This window comes from Acanthochromis polyacanthus, chromosome 14 (genome assembly GCF_021347895.1).
Source record: "Acanthochromis polyacanthus isolate Apoly-LR-REF ecotype Palm Island chromosome 14, KAUST_Apoly_ChrSc, whole genome shotgun sequence".
Lineage (NCBI taxonomy): Eukaryota > Metazoa > Chordata > Actinopteri > Pomacentridae > Acanthochromis > Acanthochromis polyacanthus.
In genome coordinates, this window is record NC_067126.1 from 37,634,479 (window position 1) to 37,654,381 (window position 19,903).

General features: G+C 40.3%; 1 protein-coding gene and 1 long non-coding RNA gene across 2 annotated transcripts; one reads left to right on the plus strand and one right to left on the minus strand.

Annotated features, from left to right (window-relative positions):
* Nucleotides 1–12,911: 12,911 nt before the first annotated feature.
* Nucleotides 12,912–18,281, minus strand: LOC110951948 (uncharacterized). Its single transcript, XR_002595760.2, has 2 exons — nt 18,167–18,281; nt 12,912–14,676 (listed from the first exon to the last, which is right to left on the minus strand). It is a non-coding gene; the product is annotated as an uncharacterized LOC110951948 (long non-coding RNA).
* Nucleotides 15,628–19,867, plus strand: klf5b (Kruppel-like factor 5b). The gene is made up of 4 exons (XM_022195225.2): nt 15,628–15,970; nt 16,699–17,608; nt 17,718–17,777; nt 18,153–19,867. The coding sequence occupies exons 1-4, from the start codon at nt 15,791–15,793 to the stop codon at nt 18,329–18,331; spliced, it is 1,329 nt and encodes a 442-aa protein (XP_022050917.2). The 5' UTR covers nt 15,628–15,790; the 3' UTR covers nt 18,332–19,867.
* Nucleotides 19,868–19,903: the final 36 nt, after the last annotated feature.

A 19,903-nucleotide genomic window follows, 5' to 3' on the forward strand; every position in this document is an offset into this window, starting at 1 on the left:
ATGTTAGAATATTGGCTGGAATTTTGGTGTACAGCAACAATAAAAAGAAATATGGATTTGAATATCTGTGGTTCCCTGGGTTCCATCATTGGTCGCCTCCGCCGCTTTGGCTGGTTGCAGTTAAAAGTGTAATCACCTAACAAAGTATCAACATCTATAACCACTACTCTGACAGTTTGTATCAAGTTTCATCAATGAGATTTTTAGCCACGCAGGGTAACATTATATTAGGTAGGGACTGTATGGTTGTAATGTATCTGCACAATAAGCTGTATGTATTCAGGTGCATTTTATTTATTTTTTTGAACAATCATCTTTGCATCTTATCATCTGGACCAACATGTTTCTTAATATCTAATTATCTTGCTATCTAGTGTTCTTCTCTGAACAATGCAGCGCAAGAAATAATGAAAAAAAAACATATGTTGGAATCTATACCATCTATGTAACAGAATTTTTCCTTATTGTGAAATGACAGGTCCTCCACACGACGATCTGCCGTATCAAAGTTAGTCTTTAAGGGAGTTAGAGCGACCACTGGTGACTGTTTTCATGGTCAATTAATCTTTCAGTTATTTTCTCCATTAATCAGTCCGTTGTTTGGTTTATAAAAAGTCAGAATGTGGCTAAAATGTTGATCAGTGATTCTAAAAGCCCATTATGCCATGTTCAGATGTCTTGTTTTATCCACAACTCAAAGATGTTCAGCATATTGTCATAAAGGAGAAAGGAAACTATGCAACAAAAAAAAAGAAATTTAAAAAGATGTATTGAGGAAATTTAGATTTTTTTTATTTAATATTTTCTGAATCAAAACAATCAATTATCAAAATGCTATTTTGGAAGTTGCTAACGGCCAAATAATCATTTAAGCTCTCGTGGAAGCCAAAGGACAGAACAGCTAGCATTAAGTTTGGCATCTTAATGTGCGCTTACTTGCAGCAGTTGAAACATGACGTAAATGCTTTATGTTATATGTGCCACTCATTTTAGCGATAATTCTAGTAATAAAACTTACCTTGTCACACAAAGACGCTCAGCTGTTAAATGTTCTGCTACTGCTGAACGGTCAGGTGGTTAGCATACAAATTTACCTGACTAATTTAAATATTAAGACTCTACAACTAATTTCAATATTAAAGGTTAAGGCCCTGCAATAGTATTTATTATACAACTTTACCTTTACCGCTGTCAAGTCCACCTCTCTTTCCGTTCAAAGGACGTGAAGACAACTCAACTCAAGTTTCCAACTCAAACTTTTATTTTCCTTTTAGTTGGTTGGTTGTTTTGTTGCAATAGGCTGTAAACCTTTAAAGACAGAGAAACAACGTTAACACCATCAAACACAGAACCAAAAAGTTGAGTCATTTAAATGGATAATATGTCAATCACTGAAGCCTTTTAAAGCAAATAACGAATAATGTAATTTTTATTAAGTGTCCACATTTTAAGCCTTTTAAACTGAATGGCAAATAACCAACATTTTAGTACAGTTTAGAAAAGTTTTAACATTTAACAGAACATAGATATTCTATATTTTGACTTTACTTAAACTCAAAATGAAATATCTTAATTCAAACTCATTTGACATAAAATCAGTGAAGGAAATGCTGCAGTGCTTTCATCAGCCAATCACAATGCAGTTAGCATAAACTTGACCACATCAAGAAACGTTTCAGAACACCAAGAAAGCAAATAAGCATTTCACCAACCACTGGCGTCTTTGGACTGAATCCATGGGTGGACTTGGATCTCCTTCGTTCTTTCCTTGTTTCTTTCTCCTCTGAAGATTGTTTGTGTGAATGACTGAGCTTCCCCCAGTCTTTTCCAGGTGCATTCTGGGAAGTGTAGTATTCAGTCCCATGTCCTGAGATTCAGGATGAATGACTAATTCACCAAAAACAGACAAATAAACAAACAAACAAACAACAAAAATAGCAGGACTGTTTTCACTGCAGTAGGTTGATGCCTAGAGGTTGTTGTTTTTGTTTCCTGCAGTGAAGGAGATTTTGAAAAAAGGTAACACATAGATAGGGGAGAAGAAAGCAGCGTGAAATGACAGCCAATGGCAAGTCTACACCTGCAGCCCACATCCGGTGAGTCACAATAACCCCCATAGACCCCCGTGGTGTCACTGCAGACACAAACACAACTGCATCATTACAAAAATAACCTTATGCACTGTAATTTACCCTTAAATATGGAGTTTAAGAATCTACAGTCATATGTGCTGTATTAAACTGTCTGACTAATTTAAAAATTAAGGTGGAGACCCTACAATATTACACAGAGAATCCCAAAGAATCCAACAGTTTCACTGAGCGAGCGCAATGGTAACAGCAGAGTGACAGAATTTCAGTGCAGCAGGAAGAGACCTTAAGCAGAACCAGGTTCAAGGAGGGTGGACATCTGTTTCGTCCAGCTGGGGTGAGGATACAGGGAAGAGAGAAATGGACCAAAAAAAAGTGTCATTCAAGGTGATAAGTGCATGCTTGATCCTTCTGGTATCATAATATTACCTTAGATCAACGGTAATATGCCAAAAATTGAAAAAAATACACACATTTTCACTTTAAATCACCATGGGTTGGTTAGATAATTGCTGCTAATCAAGTGAAACTGTTGAGTTTTACTATCAGTTTAATAGCAGACATATTATTGTGGTTTAGAATTAAGATAATCACGGCACTTATGCTGAAACACCATTTTATAAAAGCAAACAGAACAAGAAAGAAGCTGCAATTTGGCCGTGTTTGAAATTAAACTGTTGCATGTTGGTTAATTGTTTTTGCTGCAGTGTGTAGAAAACTGTGCAAAATGAATGCTAATGGTAAAACATTACTTAATTCAGGAATAGTTTTTTTGTATTTTAATCAAAATTTCTCGATTTGCCATTTGATGCAAGTACATTTCTGTAAATAAACACAACACTACCGAGATTAAAGACATGATGTTCACTTGGTCATCCTTAGTTATTAAAATACCACAGCCATCTTCACCTTTTTCTTTATTTTTACTGTCATCATTCTGGTGCAGAGTAAATAACGCACAAAGAAGTATAGGACAACAAGCTTTGTAAGATGTGAACAAGGTTTAATTCGTTGTGTTTCTCTGTTGTAGCCTTTCTTTACCTTTCAGTTCCTCAAACAAAAAGCTCAAGCATGCGTTGCATTTCTTCTTCTTAATGGAAAATACCTTTACAGCAACAAAAGCCTGCTATTGTACGATAAGCAGCAAATGTAGAGAGGTGTCTGAAAATCCATTTAGAATTAATAATACCAAAACCGTTCTTGCTAATGAAAAATTGTAATTTATCTGAAGAGGCTCCGAGTCGTCTTTGAAATGCAAGATGTCACTTAGCTGGCATAAATGTGGCTTTTAATGGATACATTGACAGCGCTGCGCTATTGTTCTTGACAGTAGAAAATGATGTGAATAGCGTTGCTTGTCATTGTTGTGAAACTATTAATAGATCTGTAATTATGGTGGGAAAATTGTTGATTTTTTCTCTTCCTCTGTGGTATTTGATATGCTCAGCACAATGAGGAGATGAATTAGGACTAATAAACAGGTCTCATGATTCTGTCTCTAATTGGAGGATCATTATATCTCTTCCAGAGAGATGCCCACAGCCAAAGCCTTTAACAGCACTATTTCAAACAGGACACAAAGGCCTTAATGAATACTCCTGTGACTTCTCACTATCTCCCGCTAAGGAAAGCACATATTCTGTTTTTGTCTTACACATAGTTTCCTGTAATTGTTGGATTGAAGTGCTAGATCAACGCTGCATCCCTTGGAAATCATAATAATTAGGGGTTGCAGTTTTAGGTTAAAGAGCTAACCGATCACTTGAAGACGAAACTTGTGACGGCAGTAAATGCATCATTTACTTACTGCGTGTGTAAATGGGGTGAATATTGGGAAAAAATCTATTCGGTATTGTTATGGTGCGCTGCTAAATGTTTTACAATGCCCTTACATGCATACTTATGCGCCGCCATTACAACACAATAACGAAAATACATAGAGCAAATATAATGCATGCTCAGGGAATGTGTTCAAATCTCTGGGTGCCATTTGCTCCCATCAGTGTAGCTGATAGAGTCATTAGAGAGCTGCTGCAGCTCGGCTCGGAGGTCTCTCTCCTGTAAATGGCTCCGTTCGATGGGTGAACAACCTTCACATGGTTCCGTGGCCTCAGAGCACTTCACTAAAGCTAATAGGTCATAGCAGTGGAGATGGGTGACAAAAGCGCGAGTGTTAACAATGGATAATGTGAGAATGGATTGCGGTTATCTGCTGCTTTCTCGGTTTCGCAATTCAAAGTGTTTTACGTTGCAGCGAGTGAATTTTAAGTGTGACTCACATTGTTTTTTTCCCTCTGGCTGCAGTCACAGCAAGGTTTGGCGATTTTTGACATCACACGTGTGACCTCCATGCTAATGGAGGAGCTTCTTCTTTATCTATTAGCGACAAACGTGATCACCCTTGGACGGCTGGAAAACCAAAAGTGCTGAAATCGTCTAAATTATGAGCTGAAGGATCTGTGGGTTTTTGCATATCACACCTCCTCTATGGCTTTAAGAAAAAGGGTGAAAGAGGTCAGCTCAATATGCATATGATTTGGGGTTACATTTGAAGTTTGGGTTTTAAGCTTCTTGATGAAAGACAGCCATGAATAAATGTAATCTTTTTCTCTCACATTTGGTCATTTGCTGAGAGCTCGGAAAAAAGTCTTTGTATGCGCTTTTGCTATTAATATTCTTTATTACTGTTCCCTGCGATTCATTGTCCTTCTGAAGCGCCATAAATGATTGACTTATGTCCCTGATTTAAGATATTTATTTACAGAAGTAAAGTTATGGCTGATTTGTGATATTCAGCATACAATCGAAAAGCAGTGTTACCTCAGTTTGTCATGGATGAACGAATGGGAAAAGTTTGGGCCACGCCGAAGTGGAACTTATTTGTTGAGCAAGGGAAAAAACGACGAGACGAGGGCAGACTGTCAAAGGATTGAACGCCATTCATCTGCTAACCTGCTCAAGGTGTGCCTGGTTGATGTCCTCCTCTTTGGTGGGGAACATATGTCCGCAGCAGCTGTGCCACCATGAATAGGCAGTGATTGTGTGCTAGCTAACTGCATTCCTGGGAGTCAGGCCAAGTCTGAGTGGAGTGAGCTGTCCCATTTTTGATACGAGCGTTCCACCTGATTTACATGTCTCTTTTTGCGCAGGATGAGCGGCGATTTCCTCGGGCCAGGAATGCACCTGACTTAGAAGATCTCATTTTTCTCGGCCCAAAGATGCTGAAAAGGTGATTCTGGAGATATTTCAGATGAGGCGTTATAAGGCATAAGGTGATGTGAGCAGCTGTGTTACTGTATTTTCCCAATGGCACAGTTTTGGGGAGCTGCAGTACAGGTTCTGTTGGCTGTAATGATGTATGGGGAAGTTTGACATGTGCTAGACGATCCAGTGAGGCCAAACTACATCTGTTTGGGACGGGTGAAAAGCAGAAGATGGAAACAGCTGTAGAAACTTTATTCAAATGATTATTTTTATGATTTTTTTTTAGAACTAAAAGAAACAGCAGGAAAAAAACGTACTTCTGTTCTAACACACTAATGTTTAGCTGGTATAATGTTTCCCATTTTGACCGTTTTTGTTTAGCCTGTTAGCATTAGCCTGTTAGCATTAGCCTGTTAGCATTAGCCTGTTATCATTCTTGCTAATTTGCGTGGAACATAGTACAACTTTTCTGATGACAATATAATTATTTTGGCGCTATTTGATCATAAATTAAGTCATTTTGACGTGATGATGGTGCAAGATGAAAAGTTTTTTAAAAAAAAGATTTTAAAATGAATTTTGAGAGAGACATCCCAATTGCCTAGTGCTTAAGGAGCATGATGATAATTAGAATGATAATAATAATAATATTAAGCTTTATTCCTGTTGTACCTTTGAAAACTACAGTTGCAAAGTGGTTTTCAAAACATTAATATGTAAAGACAGTGATGGAAAAAAGTTTTTTGTCTTCAGGTGCAATTTCTTTTAGTATAATCACAGCCATAATACGAAATAAATCCTTTAAAAAAGCCATTAAAAACTTTAAATTGATTGGTTCCATAAAAATAAGACATTTTGAGTATTGGGTCATTTTGGTAGAATTTAGTTTTACTTGTTTTTGTTGTAAACAATAGCAAAACATATATATAATTTGTATTTGTTTGTGTCTGTATTTCATGACAATATTTGACATTGTGTAAAATTTTGGGGGGTGTTAAACTTTTTTTTCCACCACTGTATCGTGCATTAAACAGTAAAACAAGTAGAACATTAGTAATAGGGGGAAAAAAAAACAAGAACAGTACAACCTTAAACAGACCAAAACCAGAGAATAAATATCAAGTAAAATGTCTGTACAGGTGGAATTTTAACATACGCACAAGCTGCACCCGTCAAACTTGTAAAAAATCTGAAATTACCCCCATGAAGTCATGAATTTGTGCTCCAGACATTTAACTCAAAACCTTTAAAATCAGCCTTTAGGTGGCGCTAGAGTAAAAGGTCTATAGGGGTCCAAAAGCAAAGGTCAAAAGGTCAACAATAATAGTTCATTTGTTTTGTTACTTCTGTACAGTAAATATATTTTAAAAAAAACTTTTTTGTTTTATTTTGTCGTTTTTAATCTTGCTATACTTTTAAAATCAGTCTGTGAAAGGATAAAGTCAGCAGCTCATGATTGGAAATAATTGCATGAAAACAATCAGCTCAGGCAATGTTAAATATTTTATCGCTGTGTGCCATCGTCGCTTTCAGACATCGTGTCCGTCCTCCCCTACAATAAACCGAAACACCTGTAATTGTTATCAGACACTCGCGCAGGAAAGCAGGAGCAGTAAAAGGCCATCTGAATGTAAACATGAAAAGGCAGCGGCCGAACGGGAACGTCTGATCACAAACAAACAATAGACACATCTGCAATAATTTTCTGCGTCCTATCAACCACCCCACCCCCCCCCCCCCCTCCACCTCTCACGAGGAACAAGGTCAACAGACGAGCTCCGAATGGGCTGGGGATCCCAAAATAACAACCCGACCCCCCACCACCGCCACCCCCCACCCTGTTCTCTCTTAAACACAATCAAAGCCCTACTGCCTTTTTCCTTCATTGTTTAATTTCTGCCGGCTATCTTAGATATCTCTGCGGCTGTTCTTATCTTTGACCTTCAGCTTGTTGCTTTGTCGTCACCCCCTCCACCCCACCCCACCCCACCCCACCCCACCCCGCCTCCTCCTCCACCCACCTACCTGCTCTCCCACTCCCCCCCACCCACCCACCCAACGCCAGTGTGCTGCGACCTTCAGAGGGGTGTCATTACTCCCTGACCCATTTGACGATCCCCTCATGTGGAATGTGCATATGCCGAATCGCTGTGGATCTGCACAGTATGGGGTGAGGTGAAGTACTTACAGAAATATGACTTGACACGCTTTATCAAATGGGGAAAGATGAAGACGAAACAGCTGCTGGTGCTGTCGTAAGCAATCTGGCCGTGATTGAATAAAAGTGTCAGGAAAAGGGCCGCTTGATGGTCTTTTGTTCTCCCCCATCCAGCTTGATGTTAGTTTGAGCTGTCAGGAGGGAATCACAGCTGGGTGATTTATCAATACTTGGAGTGACCTTGTAGCCACACTGTTGTGTGTGTGTGTGTGTGTGTATGTATGAGTGTGTGTGTGAGAGAGACGCAGAGAATGTGTGTGTGTGTGTGTGACTGTGTTTGTGTGTGTGTGACTGTGCGCACGCTTGTATCTGTGTGTGGCTCTCATGGATTAAAAAAGACACAAAGTGGAATATTTTCAAAATAGTTGGCACACATAGACAAAGACTTGGCTTGACTTGGAACAAAATTCGCTCTTCTCTTAAACACAGTAAGTGGATTGTTCTGCCAACACGATAAGGGTATTTTTCTCAACATCAGAGCACTCAAAGTACGACCAGCAAATGTTTGGGAGAAGAGTGTCTCTTTTAACTAAGTCTGCTTTTGAACATTTTTTTTTTTTTTTACTTAAATCGCTTTACTATTTTTTTATAACCTGTCCACAGCAGCTCTTCACCTCACTACTTTCTTTGAGACGTACTTGGACAGCCTGTTTTCACAGCAGCCATTGACTGTCTCTGTTGTGATTAAGCAGATGTTTTATTGCAGACTGGAACAGTCATTACTGCCATAAACCCATCTGTGGAATTGCTTTTTATGCAAATTTACAAAGCATCTGCATAAATAAAGTTCTAATTAATACCTTTCTGCAAACCTCTGCGCTCTTTGATTCCTAAGTGTTCTTAATTGTGTACAAGCAGGTAGAAAGTACAAATCAATGCTCACAACATGAAAGGGTTTTGTTCCTCGTGTACGCCATTTGTGTTTTCTTTTATAATCCTGGCGGCTGAACTGAGAATAAACAACAAAATAAAATGTTGTTTAGCAATATTTTGCAGATTTATAGATTTTTTTTTTTTGCTTAGCTGTTAATTAAAAATATACTGTATGCTCATACCTAATTAGAATTTGACAGCCCAACATGGTTAATTATTGGCAAACGGTTGTTTAAGAATGAGCTTAAAGCAATTTCAATCAAGGATAACATTTATGTAAAGTTGCAGTGAGTTGCATTTTTAGCTCCTGTTGTAGGTTACAAGGGAAATAAACAAAATCTGCTGCTACCGGTTGATTGGGAACTACTGAAGAGTAAAGTTTCCCCGAGAACATTAAGGCTGCTTTATAGATCCCTTTGTTGTGAGGGTGCCAATGGAAGCTCATTAATTTCCCCAGGTTTTTAATGGGGAGTGTTGAACATGTGGCAGGAGTTGTCTTGGTGGGACTCTTACGAGTTGCACTTCTGCTGCTGGAAGGATGCTGTATTTGTTAATTGTAAAGGTGTCCATTTGCTAAGTAATCAAGCGCATTTTATTGTTTGGAAAATTGTGCAAAGCAATTTATTCAAGCACTGCACCATGAAAAGCACCGATTTAAATGATACCGTACAATGTCAGTATTTTTTTGTTGTTGTTGGAAACCGGTTAGTTTTAGTTTTTGTACATAATATTAGAAGCTAGTATCTTTATTTATACATTCCCCGTTTCTTGACATCTAAGTCAAGTATGTTGCATAACTACCCTCATGCAACCCCTCTTGTATACCGAAGTACAGTCAATTTAAAAGCTAAAAGTCATCTGGAGTGAACTTGAACTTCCAGTATCTCTGAAATCAGAAGAAGAAAGGAAATTCTGTGAATAAAGAAAGACTTTATTTAATGATTAAAGGAGGCATCTGAGCCATGTGCGAGAAGGAGGAGGTGCTGTCAGCGAGGTCAGGGGAAAATGAAGAATGGCTTCAAAAAGCATGTTGGGATGAAGGCAGCGTATTCTTCATTTAACTTTTATTTGCTGGGGATTAAGGAACAGCGTCGTCTTTAAAGCAAACGGCCGTCCTTGTTGCTTGTTTCTTCTTAATGTTACTCTCAAGTGTGAAACAACAGATCATTTCAAGCTGATTCACTAGGTGGCAGTGTCACTTTTTTTTTAACACAATAGCGCCACGCTTCAGCAGTCTGAAATAAGGGACACTGCGTTTAAGTGCCAAATCCCAGCTTTGATTTGAGTAAGTTAATGTCAGTATTGAAAGAAGTTTGTGTGAGATATAGCCCTTTTAACATATTGCAAAGGTTCACAAGTAATTGGACACTTGGCTACTGAATGTTTCTTTGGCAGCTGAGTGTTGCTTCAGTGTTGCAAAAAAAAAGAAAGAAGAAGAGAGCTCACATGTGGCTCAAAGCTGATGGAGGTTTGCCATTTAGATTGAGGTGTGGAGTTGGCGAAAAATGAAGCTTAAAAGACACGAGAATCTGTCAGAGATATTAACAGTCAAAAAAGAAGAAAATTAGTGTTGTTGATTACCGGGGAGAAAATAAACATTTGCAAGAGGAAGAAAACCCCTTTTTATGACTGAAGCGGGCTATGAATACTCTCCAGGATGTAGCTGTGTATGTTTCCAAGATTTAATAACCGTAACTTCAAATGCAAACCCCTGGTGGGCCTTAAAAACGGAACGGCCGGGTCACCGTCTGCAAAAACACTGAAAAATAAACTAGAAGAGTTCTATTTACTCATGAAACAGAAATCAACCCCCGATAAAAACCGTGGAAAATAAGAAACCCTCCTCTGTCAAACATGGTGGTGGCTCTGTTATGGCTTGTGCATGTGTGGCTTCCAGTTGAAATGACATTCACCGATGATTTCGCCGCTGATGGAAGCAGCAGGACGATGCACTCGATCGCTGTGTGTGCTCAGATTCAGCCAAATGCATCAAAACTTCAGCAGGGTGATGCTCCTAAACATACGGCCAAAACAACCAAAGGAGCTTCTTCCACAGTTTTCTCTCTGTAATAACATAAACCAGCTGAAATTAAAACAGAGATGAGGCTGCTGTTGCACAGAGCCATAGCAAAAACTTTGGACAGTATGTGATGAAACTTATTTATATTTCAAGACAAACTCAAACAAACGTTGGAAATCAGAGCTAAACATCAACCGAGGAGTTAAAGCAACTATTGGTAAAATTTCCTTTAACGTTATTGATTTAATAAAAAAAAAACACACAATTGGAAACACACTGATAAAAGAGAGTGTTCTCTCTCCAACAACGCAATGCAGAGTCAGGATTTCTCACAAAGCACTAAATACAAACGCAGGTTGTGCTCCTCCGTCTCCCTCTCATCAGCTAGTGAGATCTAGCAACTTTTAGCATAATGAATTTAGCAGGGATGCCTTCTCTACACAGTCCATCAGGCCTGCCATCTAGGAGATTAAATTATGTCTGCAAGCATTAAAGCTTTGATGCTGTATTTGGGCGGCATGCATGCATCCATTTGCAAAATTCTATATAACAAAATTAAAAACATGGACACCTATGGAAAATGGCTTGGCACTAGCACTTAAACCGAACCACTCCAAACAGTCTGCTGACTAATGCATTTCTAATCATTTCTGTGATCAATGTTAGCTGCTGTGCAATAAGATTAATCAGCCATATGCAAAGCTCGGATCACCTTGAACAAGGCAAGACGGAAAGGGAAGAAAAAAGGGGGAGATAAAAAGACTGAAAGAAAGTGTCTCGCTATTATGTATGATAAGCACACCATACAGAAAGAAATAAAGCACACCTGCATTATTCACGTTTTTCGTGCGGCTGGTTCTGTGTGTGTTTGGGCGGCATTACACCGTTGTGCTTCCCTCAGCTGTGCTTTGGCATCTGTGCATGGCCATCTCACTGCTGAATAGCTGCCTGATTATTCCAAATCTAAGGGAATATTCAAACAAGGCCGATAATGCATTCTTCCATATGATTCTCCAGAGCTGGGACAGCTGTTCAGCAGCTTTCAGTGCCATGTTCAGAAAGGGACAGATTTCTCAGCTCAATTAATAGGCCCCATTAAAAATCAGGGAGAAGTTTGACAAATGAAGCAGAGATTCAGTTTGTCTACCTCATACTCGGCTGATGAATAGCTAAACTTTAACTGGAATTATTGGGAAAATTAACGTTTAACTTCATAATCGATGGTCGCTCAGGATTTCAGGGGCCATGTGGGCAAACCGGGGAGGATGTGTTGAGATTTTTTTTTGCTACTGGAAGCACACAAAGCCTGCACTATGTGAGGAGTGGCGTTTACATTTCTGGACAATAACTGTCAGTAACTTTGTCACTGTGCGGTCGTCAGAATTAAATAGATTACAAGCAGGTCAATTTCACAAACTAGTCCAACAACATGATAAAACTTTAATGACAAGAATTTGTCAGCTGTATCAGACAGGAGGAATTACTGCAGATCAGTGTGTCTTTGTTCCCCTCGCTTCGGCCACACAGTGATCGGAGAATGCAGAGCGCTGCTGCTGCTGCTGCTCTGCCGGTGCCTTGTAAAGTTTCAACTGGCAGATGAATTCTTTCAGTCTGCCGTCCCCCCTTCTCCTTCTCTCTCGCTCCCAAGAACAACGGAGAGGTTGTCTGTCCAAGGACACACCTGTAAGGTGCAGACCCTCGACAGGCTTACCTCAGTGGCCTCTCCTGCTGTACTCAAAAGGCAATTATTCCTCCCAGAAGATAGAGCACTGTCAACTTCAAACAGAGGACATTCTTTAGGCAGATTAGACTAAAATTATGTTTTATTATTTGGGCCCTGAAGAATGAATTGGACTCTATTTGGCCGTCTTTGTGGTGAAATCTAAGACAGTTTAAATGGCAGAGGTATGTTTGGAGTCGGGGTAATACTCTGGTGTCTTTATGAAAGGGCAGCAGAGAGGATCAGATTAGAAGCTGAACAGCGAGAGTCTTTCAGTGCGGCTGTGCTATCATCTCTGTCTTCTTGTCCGTGCCTGTAGAGAGGTTAAATTAAATGGCTGTAATAAATGTTTTGGTCTTGCTGATGTGGTATGGCTGGCTATCAAACGAAAACACTGTGGAGAAACGGCATGGTGGAAGATCAGAGAAAGGAACAAATGGAGGGTGGGAGAACTATGTCAGCACATTACCAACATTAGAAACGGACTTGTTTTCACTTAAACCTCAATTATAATGGTGGCTCCAGAAACAATTATATTGATGAATGCTTTCTAAGTTACTGTAATTAAATTATTCCATTTAATTAACGAATTATATTGAATTTCTCCCCAGAGGACGGCATTAGCCTCATCTGCTGTTTTACAAACAGGAGTACTCTAATGTTGTGTGCTATGGAAATGATTACTAATGCCTAATGAAACTGTGTCAGATCAGATAAATGCTGTACAGAGTCAACAAGCCAGGCTTGTAACACAGCCAAACTTGAGACAAAACAATAAAGCCAAAGAAGAAATTATTGATTGTATTTTTTCAAGGGCAGGCTTTGTAAAGCTGACATCAAATGAATTATAATGCTGACTGCCTACTTGATGTTTTCAAGGGAATACAGAAAGTCAAACAAAATATGCATTATGCAGGTTTTAAAAAACAATTGTCCTTGCATCAATTCGTAAGTCAATTTATAATGAAAAATAATCAGTGTTTTATAATTAACTTGTATGTGTCACACATTCAAACAGCAAAACCTCACTTTCAAAATTAGTGGCACTAAACAAAACTGTCAGAGTGTTGCAGAAAAATGCATTTCATTGCTGCTTACACTCACTGGCTATGAAAGGTAATTATACACAATATAAGAGTGGAAAACCCGCAAAGCAGTTTGGCTCTGCTGGTGCAGCAGTGCAAAGCTACAGCATGGAAAAGCACAAATGAAGAAAGCAATCCAACTGCAGCTGACCATTGCCCTCTGGTGGGAGTGCCAAGCACCTGCTGGAAGACGACTAAATATAGATCAGAACTGAGATTTGTTTGTATTTCTTGTGTTACAAATGTGGATATTATTCACAGCTAAACAAAGCTAAGAATACACACAAATACACACGAGTAATATCAATTTCAGAAGAAAACATTTACAAAATCTAATCCTCGTTAGGTTTAATTTACACTTTTGAAGGAAGAAAAAGCAAAAGCCTGGTGCCCACTGTAGCAATGTGGCGCAAGTGTTTATTGTCCATTCCCTCTCTTAGCTTGGCCATATTAGTCCATGCGAGAGGAGAGAGGAGTTGTGATGCTGTAAGCACATACCGTGCATTCTCTCTCCTCCGCTGTGCAGTTGTTGGGCATATTGTGAGGTTTTAATACGGGGGGATATGGAGGAGGGCTCGGCTCACATTCACCGTTACAGGAAGAGCCACGGCCAAGAATGACAGTTGCTCCTCTTGGATCTGAGACATCCATGGATTTAAATTGCACTTTGAAAGGTCAGCACATGACAGGCAATCAGTCAGCTCCCAATTGGATGATCAGCAGTCACTTGAATACGTTTCAGATGATTTGATTTTGTCCTGCATCATGGAAAAACGTAGAGTAATATATTAACATTTTCTTGGGGAAGACGCACTCTGATAATACAGGTGGTTAATATTTAGAAATGTTAATGATAACGGCACACAAAGTGAAACAAATACAAGCAATAATAACCTCTAATAATGATTTTAAAAATACAAGATGTAAAATCAGTTAATAAAGCAAATATTTCAAAGTAATGGAAGTTTGTAGAAGGCTGTGAAATTAAAAAAAAGGAATTTTGAGAACTTATTAAACCAGAAAGACCTTCATGAGATTCACAGCTGAACAACCTGCCACTTGGTACTGTCAAATAAAGTGAATTAGTGAATTTTCCAGTGTAGAAATTGAAAATAATCCATTTTTTCTATTGCATCAACAGTTTTTTAGGTCTCACATTTGACCCCATTGAACCTCAGTGATACTCACGTTTATAACAGGTTCAGTCAAGCGTACGCTGGGTGCAGTTACAGCATTTAAATAAATAAGAGGACAAGAACTGCCTGAAGAAAAATGTGGATGGGAGTGGCTGCAAATGTCACATTAGGAAAAAAATCCTTAGACATACTGAGCTTTTTTTCTAAATGATAAAATGTCACTTAGCCTCGTCTCCATTCGTGCCAGTGTTGTGGCACACCCGCGTTTCCAGTTCCAGCTTGTTGCACTGGCACCATTATTGACATGAGGCTCGTTAATGCTTCATACACCTGTGTGGGAAAAAAGCAGAATCCTGACAGGTCAATTCTGTGTTGTTAAGCTGAGGTATAAAGCTGCTGTCACTGTGATCTCTAAAGGGCTTTTAGATTCTTTTTCATTGCTGTGGCAAATCCAAATATATGAGGAACAAAAAAAAACACCATATGTCAAAGTTCTTACAAGGTCAGGTCTAAAGGTAACAAAGAGTGGAGCAAATAATCAGTGCAGTTTAGTTTATTATAGGTTCAAACACCTGCAGGCCACTTCACAAGATCATCAGTGCTAAATGTAAGCATGGCACACCGTGTTTGAGTGAAATGCTGAGCTATTTTAATGGAAACATCCGCTGGCAGTATATGTGTGCATGCAGGCTTCTTTGCTGGCTCAGGAATGTTGGCATCAAGTATGCAGTCCTGACAGACAGCTGCACTGCAGTGGCGTTTCTAACATGCCACACCACGATCCAAGCGTCCTGGAAAGAAAAATTCAAAACTTCAAATGATGGAAAAATGATGGAAAAACTGAACTCCAGGGGACAGGAAGTGGAAAGTTTAAATGTGACCCTGGAGGTCAAAAGGGTGAATTTGGAACAGAGTGCGTAAAATTCAAGTTTTTATCTCCAAACTAATAGAAACGTGTCTAATCTGAACACATCTCAAATGTGAGGTGAAGAAGCCACCCAGCCTTTCCAGCATCACCCTGAGGAAAACTGCACTGACTAACACCGGTGACTCACTTTATCCCAAAAGTCTGCGAATAAACCGCTGTTTATGGACACTTTACTCCTTCATCCTCCACAAAGCCCCCCACGTGTTTTTGTCTTATTTCCACCAGCATCATTACAAACCACAGTATTTATTACACAAGGTGTATCCCGATCGCCTGGTTGCCCTGTTTATTTTGTACATGTTCAGCCCCGCCCTGCAGACGCGCTGATATCACGCAGTTGCGTAATTTGACAAGCCAGCGCAAAAAAAAAAAAAAAAAAAAAAACAGGGGAGAATGAGCGTTTGACAGCTGCCGCTTTGCTCCTTCCAGATTGTTTCGAAAACAAAAAAAAAAGAATACATATGCAGGATTTATTCGCGACAGATTTCGGATAGTTGGGACAGTCTCTCTGCGTGGATGGCCGCTGCCGTGAGGAATAATGTTTGGGTCGCTCCGGGGCAGGACGCGCAGTTTCTCCACAAAACCGCCGCCGCACCGCTGACAGCCGACGGTCTGAGAGGTGAAGATCATGGACAAGTGCTCTGCAACACGAGGGATGCCGTCCCGGGAACTTCCACCTTTCATGATTACAATTTGGTAGGAGATTGCATTTTTTTCCCCTCATCTCAGCATCACAGCATTTTCACTGATGTGCGCAGGTTTGGCGCAGGAATATTGTACGTTGCTGATCAAAGCAGAACAGTCTGATTTCATTAATAAGATGTGAGCCTAATAGTGAAGGTATAAAGGGGCCTGTAATTACGGTGAATGTCCCAGCTCGGATGCTTCACTGGCTGGGAGTGTGGATCAGTGTAATGGTTGGGGATGAGAAGCGGCTTTTTTTCTGCGTGCAGCCCGCTCCAGAAAACTTGTGAGGAAGATGCATAGCGCTGCAGAGCAACTGGATGTTCTAATTTCAGCCATGTATTTCGAAACAGCTCGGGCTGGAGCGTTTCAGAAGGGCGTCTGCTGCTTGTAAAAAGGGGGAGGGGGCAGTTGAGGAGGACAAGTAGGCCCTACACGCATCCCCCCAAATTTATTCACCCCGGTTAATTTTGGTTATCCTGGCATCCTTATGCATGCCTTTTGGTTTTTGCATCTGGAATCTGGCCTTTCTTTGGCCCTGGAATTAAAAATCAAAGTCAAACTAGGAAATGATATCAAAACAAAGAGTGAGGATGACTTTAAATCTAAATACTGCTTTTAGAAATGTAAAGATTTGCTGGAAAGACTAATGCAAGAGCCTGAATCCATCGCTGCACACTTGTGTTTTCCTAATATCTGTGACCACTGGCCTGATAATTTCCCTCTTTTTCACTTTCTAGGGTAAAGCAGACATGGACAGCTATTTGTGCCCTCACCCACAGGAAGTGAATCCCAAAATGCTGTGCAGAGACGCCTCTCTAACGCTGGAGCCTCCCTTCACCGAGGACTTCACCTCCCCATACAGCGTCAACATGAGCCTGCTCCTCCCTGACGTCACGTACCTGCACCCCGGCCTCTGTAGGAGCGTGAGGCAGATCAAAACGGAACCGACACACCCCCTGATGCACCCCACCTGCCAGGGCAACGGGGCACCACCAGCTCTCCCAGAGTACCCCGGTGTTTTCAGTGCTGCCGACAGCGCTGGCGGTAACTTTTACATCAAACAAGAAGTGCCAGATTTCCAGGACGTTCCCCTGTTTCAGCTCCTGAACTCTGATTTGGAGCAGTTCGTTCACGGATCGCAGGTGAACTCCATCCCCGTAGCCCCGCTGAGTCTTCCCATTGGGAACGTCCACGCGCAGAATCCTGCTAAGCCCACAAGTGGCCTGCAGAATGAATGCTTCCCATTTAACCGACATCTAGGCCATCAGCTGAGATCCACCTATTTGCCGCCTTCTCCGCCAAACTCTGAGCCTTCGAGTCCCGACAGGGGCAAAGAGCTCCTTCACAAACTCTCCCCTCCTCCCTCCTACGAAGCCAGCATCGCCTCTAAGTTTCACACCCATAATTCCATTGATCTTGGACAAACTTCCAGCGTAGCTCCAATCCAAAACCAAGACCAAAACTCCACTGCTGGATTCGTCCAATGTCCAGGCACTGGGCCAGTCCAGCAGTCCAGAACACCAGTTCAGACCACACCAGGTATCGGCCCGCTGTCCCCGGTGTTGGCCCAGTCGGCTCCTGTTAAGTACAATCGAAGGAATAATCCAGACCTGGAGAGACGGCGGATCCACCACTGTGATGTCCCAGGTAAGACTTCAGTCTAGTTTCCACAACAGTGAAGTTGAGTTTAGATGTTGGTTACATTAAAACTAGACATAACATTCATGTAACTAATGATCTCTTTCTCTTTTTCTAGGGTGCAAGAAGGTATACACAAAGTCTTCTCATCTAAAAGCACATCTACGGACCCACACAGGTAAAAAATGTTTGGAGTTGCACTTCTTATTTTGGGGTAAAAGCTGCGATGTTGCCAGGCAGAAAAATGTTCTCGGCATGCAGATGCATTCAGCCTGCTGACAGTCCTGGCCCACATCTCGCTGCTGTCAAATCACATAAACCCTGAAGCTCTCGTAAAGGGGGGCAGGGAGGAGGACGGGACGCGCTGTGATTTATGGCTCACAGTTGAGGCGTTGTATCAGTTTTTCCAGTATCAGAACTTCAGAATTAGTCATATGATTTGTGATGGGAAGAAGGGGTTGTGTGCTCTTTGTGTTATTGTTATTTACTGAGGAAAAATGATCATAAAAGTCTGCCTGCCGTGGCTTTATTTTGGATTCTCTTTCTGCTGAAGGTGAGAAACCGTACCAGTGCTCTTGGGAGGGATGTGAGTGGCGCTTCGCTCGATCCGATGAGCTGACGCGCCATTTCAGGAAACACACCGGCGTAAAGCCTTTCCAGTGCGGAGTGTGCAGCCGCTGCTTCTCCCGCTCTGACCACCTGGCCCTCCACATGAAGAGACACCAGAGCTAGAAAAAAAAAAACACATCAAGTCAGTCTTTTTCTTTATTTTTCCACTAAACATGGACTGACACGTACACATCAGCAAATAAACAAAATTTAAAAACTGTGGATTATTCCACTCTCTCCCAAGTGGAGATATCTGTAGCAGTGCTGGCCCACAAGTAATTGTTTCTTTTATTGTGAAAAGATTAAATATTATTGTTGCCTTATTTTATTTCCTCACAAATGCCTCAACACGGGGTGGAGGATATTTGCAAAGGTGTCAGTCAAAAACCAATAGCCAAATGTAATAACGAAAGAATATTTGATCTTTTTAGGCTTTTATTTTCATTACAAACATCAAATATCAATTTTATATTTCAGTTTTTCACTGTACAGATCATATCAACACTGTCTCACACACTCATATATTTAATACAGCAAACTGCTAAGTGCAGATATTGTATGTAGGTATGCTATTAACTGGAAGGAAGAGTGTGTCGTTTTAGCCAGCAGGTCAAAGGACTGATAGTGTAAGTGTGTATTCTAGGAAGTAACAGCAGTAAGTTAAAGTGAACAAGTGGTGGGTTTCTTTAAAGATGCAGCAGCTGGATAAATACTGGAGTGAGCCATGTGGTGAGCCGGATTTATGAGTTAGATAACCTTACTCAAATTAACATCTATATTTACTCATTTCACTGGAATAAATGGAAGACAATGGGTTTGACATGTTAATGGTATTTATGTGGACTGCATTCTTCTTATTATTTTTTTTACATCTATGCTCCAGCATCGTAGCAAAGATATGTCAACAACAAAGAGCGTTAACGGTCTTTCAGGACTTCTGTTAACACTGTACAATTTAATTTCGGAACTGGAAGGTTGAACTTGTTGTTATAACTTCAGCCACACAGCAATATTCACAGCAAACATAATTTGCAGCTTTGTGAACTTATTTTCTTTCCTTTTTATTGTCATCATGGTCAAATCAAGACGTTGTTTTGGCTGCAAATTAATATTTTTATTATTATATTTAAGACGTTTTTTTAGACTGAGCACCTGCCGGTCTGAACTACTCTCCACATGTGCCTTTAACTGCTTTTCTGGATGAATGAAAAACAAAGCTGCCCCCGTTGGGACAATGTTCTCTTATCAGGTACTCTGTTGGCTCTCTCTCCTTATTTCCACGATATAGCCGTCTCTATTACATGACCAAATTTCTTTATAATTTCAATATGGTTGAGCAAAATTATTTCTTTCTGTAATTTAGGATGTATATATTTTGTATCGGCTGTTTAAGGATGCAATGATTTATCTTTATTTTTCTTTTTAAATTGAGATTTTAGTCCAAGAAAGATGGCGTTACAGGATGCTGTTACAGTCTAAACTGTTATCCAGCCAAGAGAGCGGCTCAGTGGATTATAAGCCAATGAGTTACTGCAATACTGCTAAAATATGAGTATTACAATATTTTGTGTCAAAGCTTAACATAAACATGTAGCCGAAAATTGATGTCCAATGGAGCCATGTGACCCTCACAGTGCAAATAAAAGTTTTTGTGTTGAACAGGTCTGATTTTTTAACATGTAATGAAATACATTG

Coding starts and splice junctions, on each gene's coding strand:
- klf5b (XM_022195225.2), top strand. CDS start 15,791: ATGGCCGCTGCCGTGAGGAATAATGTTTGGGTCGCTCCGGGGCAGGAC. Junction 15,971..16,698: donor CCTTTCATGATTACAATTTG/GTAGGAGATTGC, acceptor TTCACTTTCTAG/GGTAAAGCAGACATGGACAG. Junction 17,609..17,717: donor CCACCACTGTGATGTCCCAG/GTAAGACTTCAG, acceptor CTCTTTTTCTAG/GGTGCAAGAAGGTATACACA.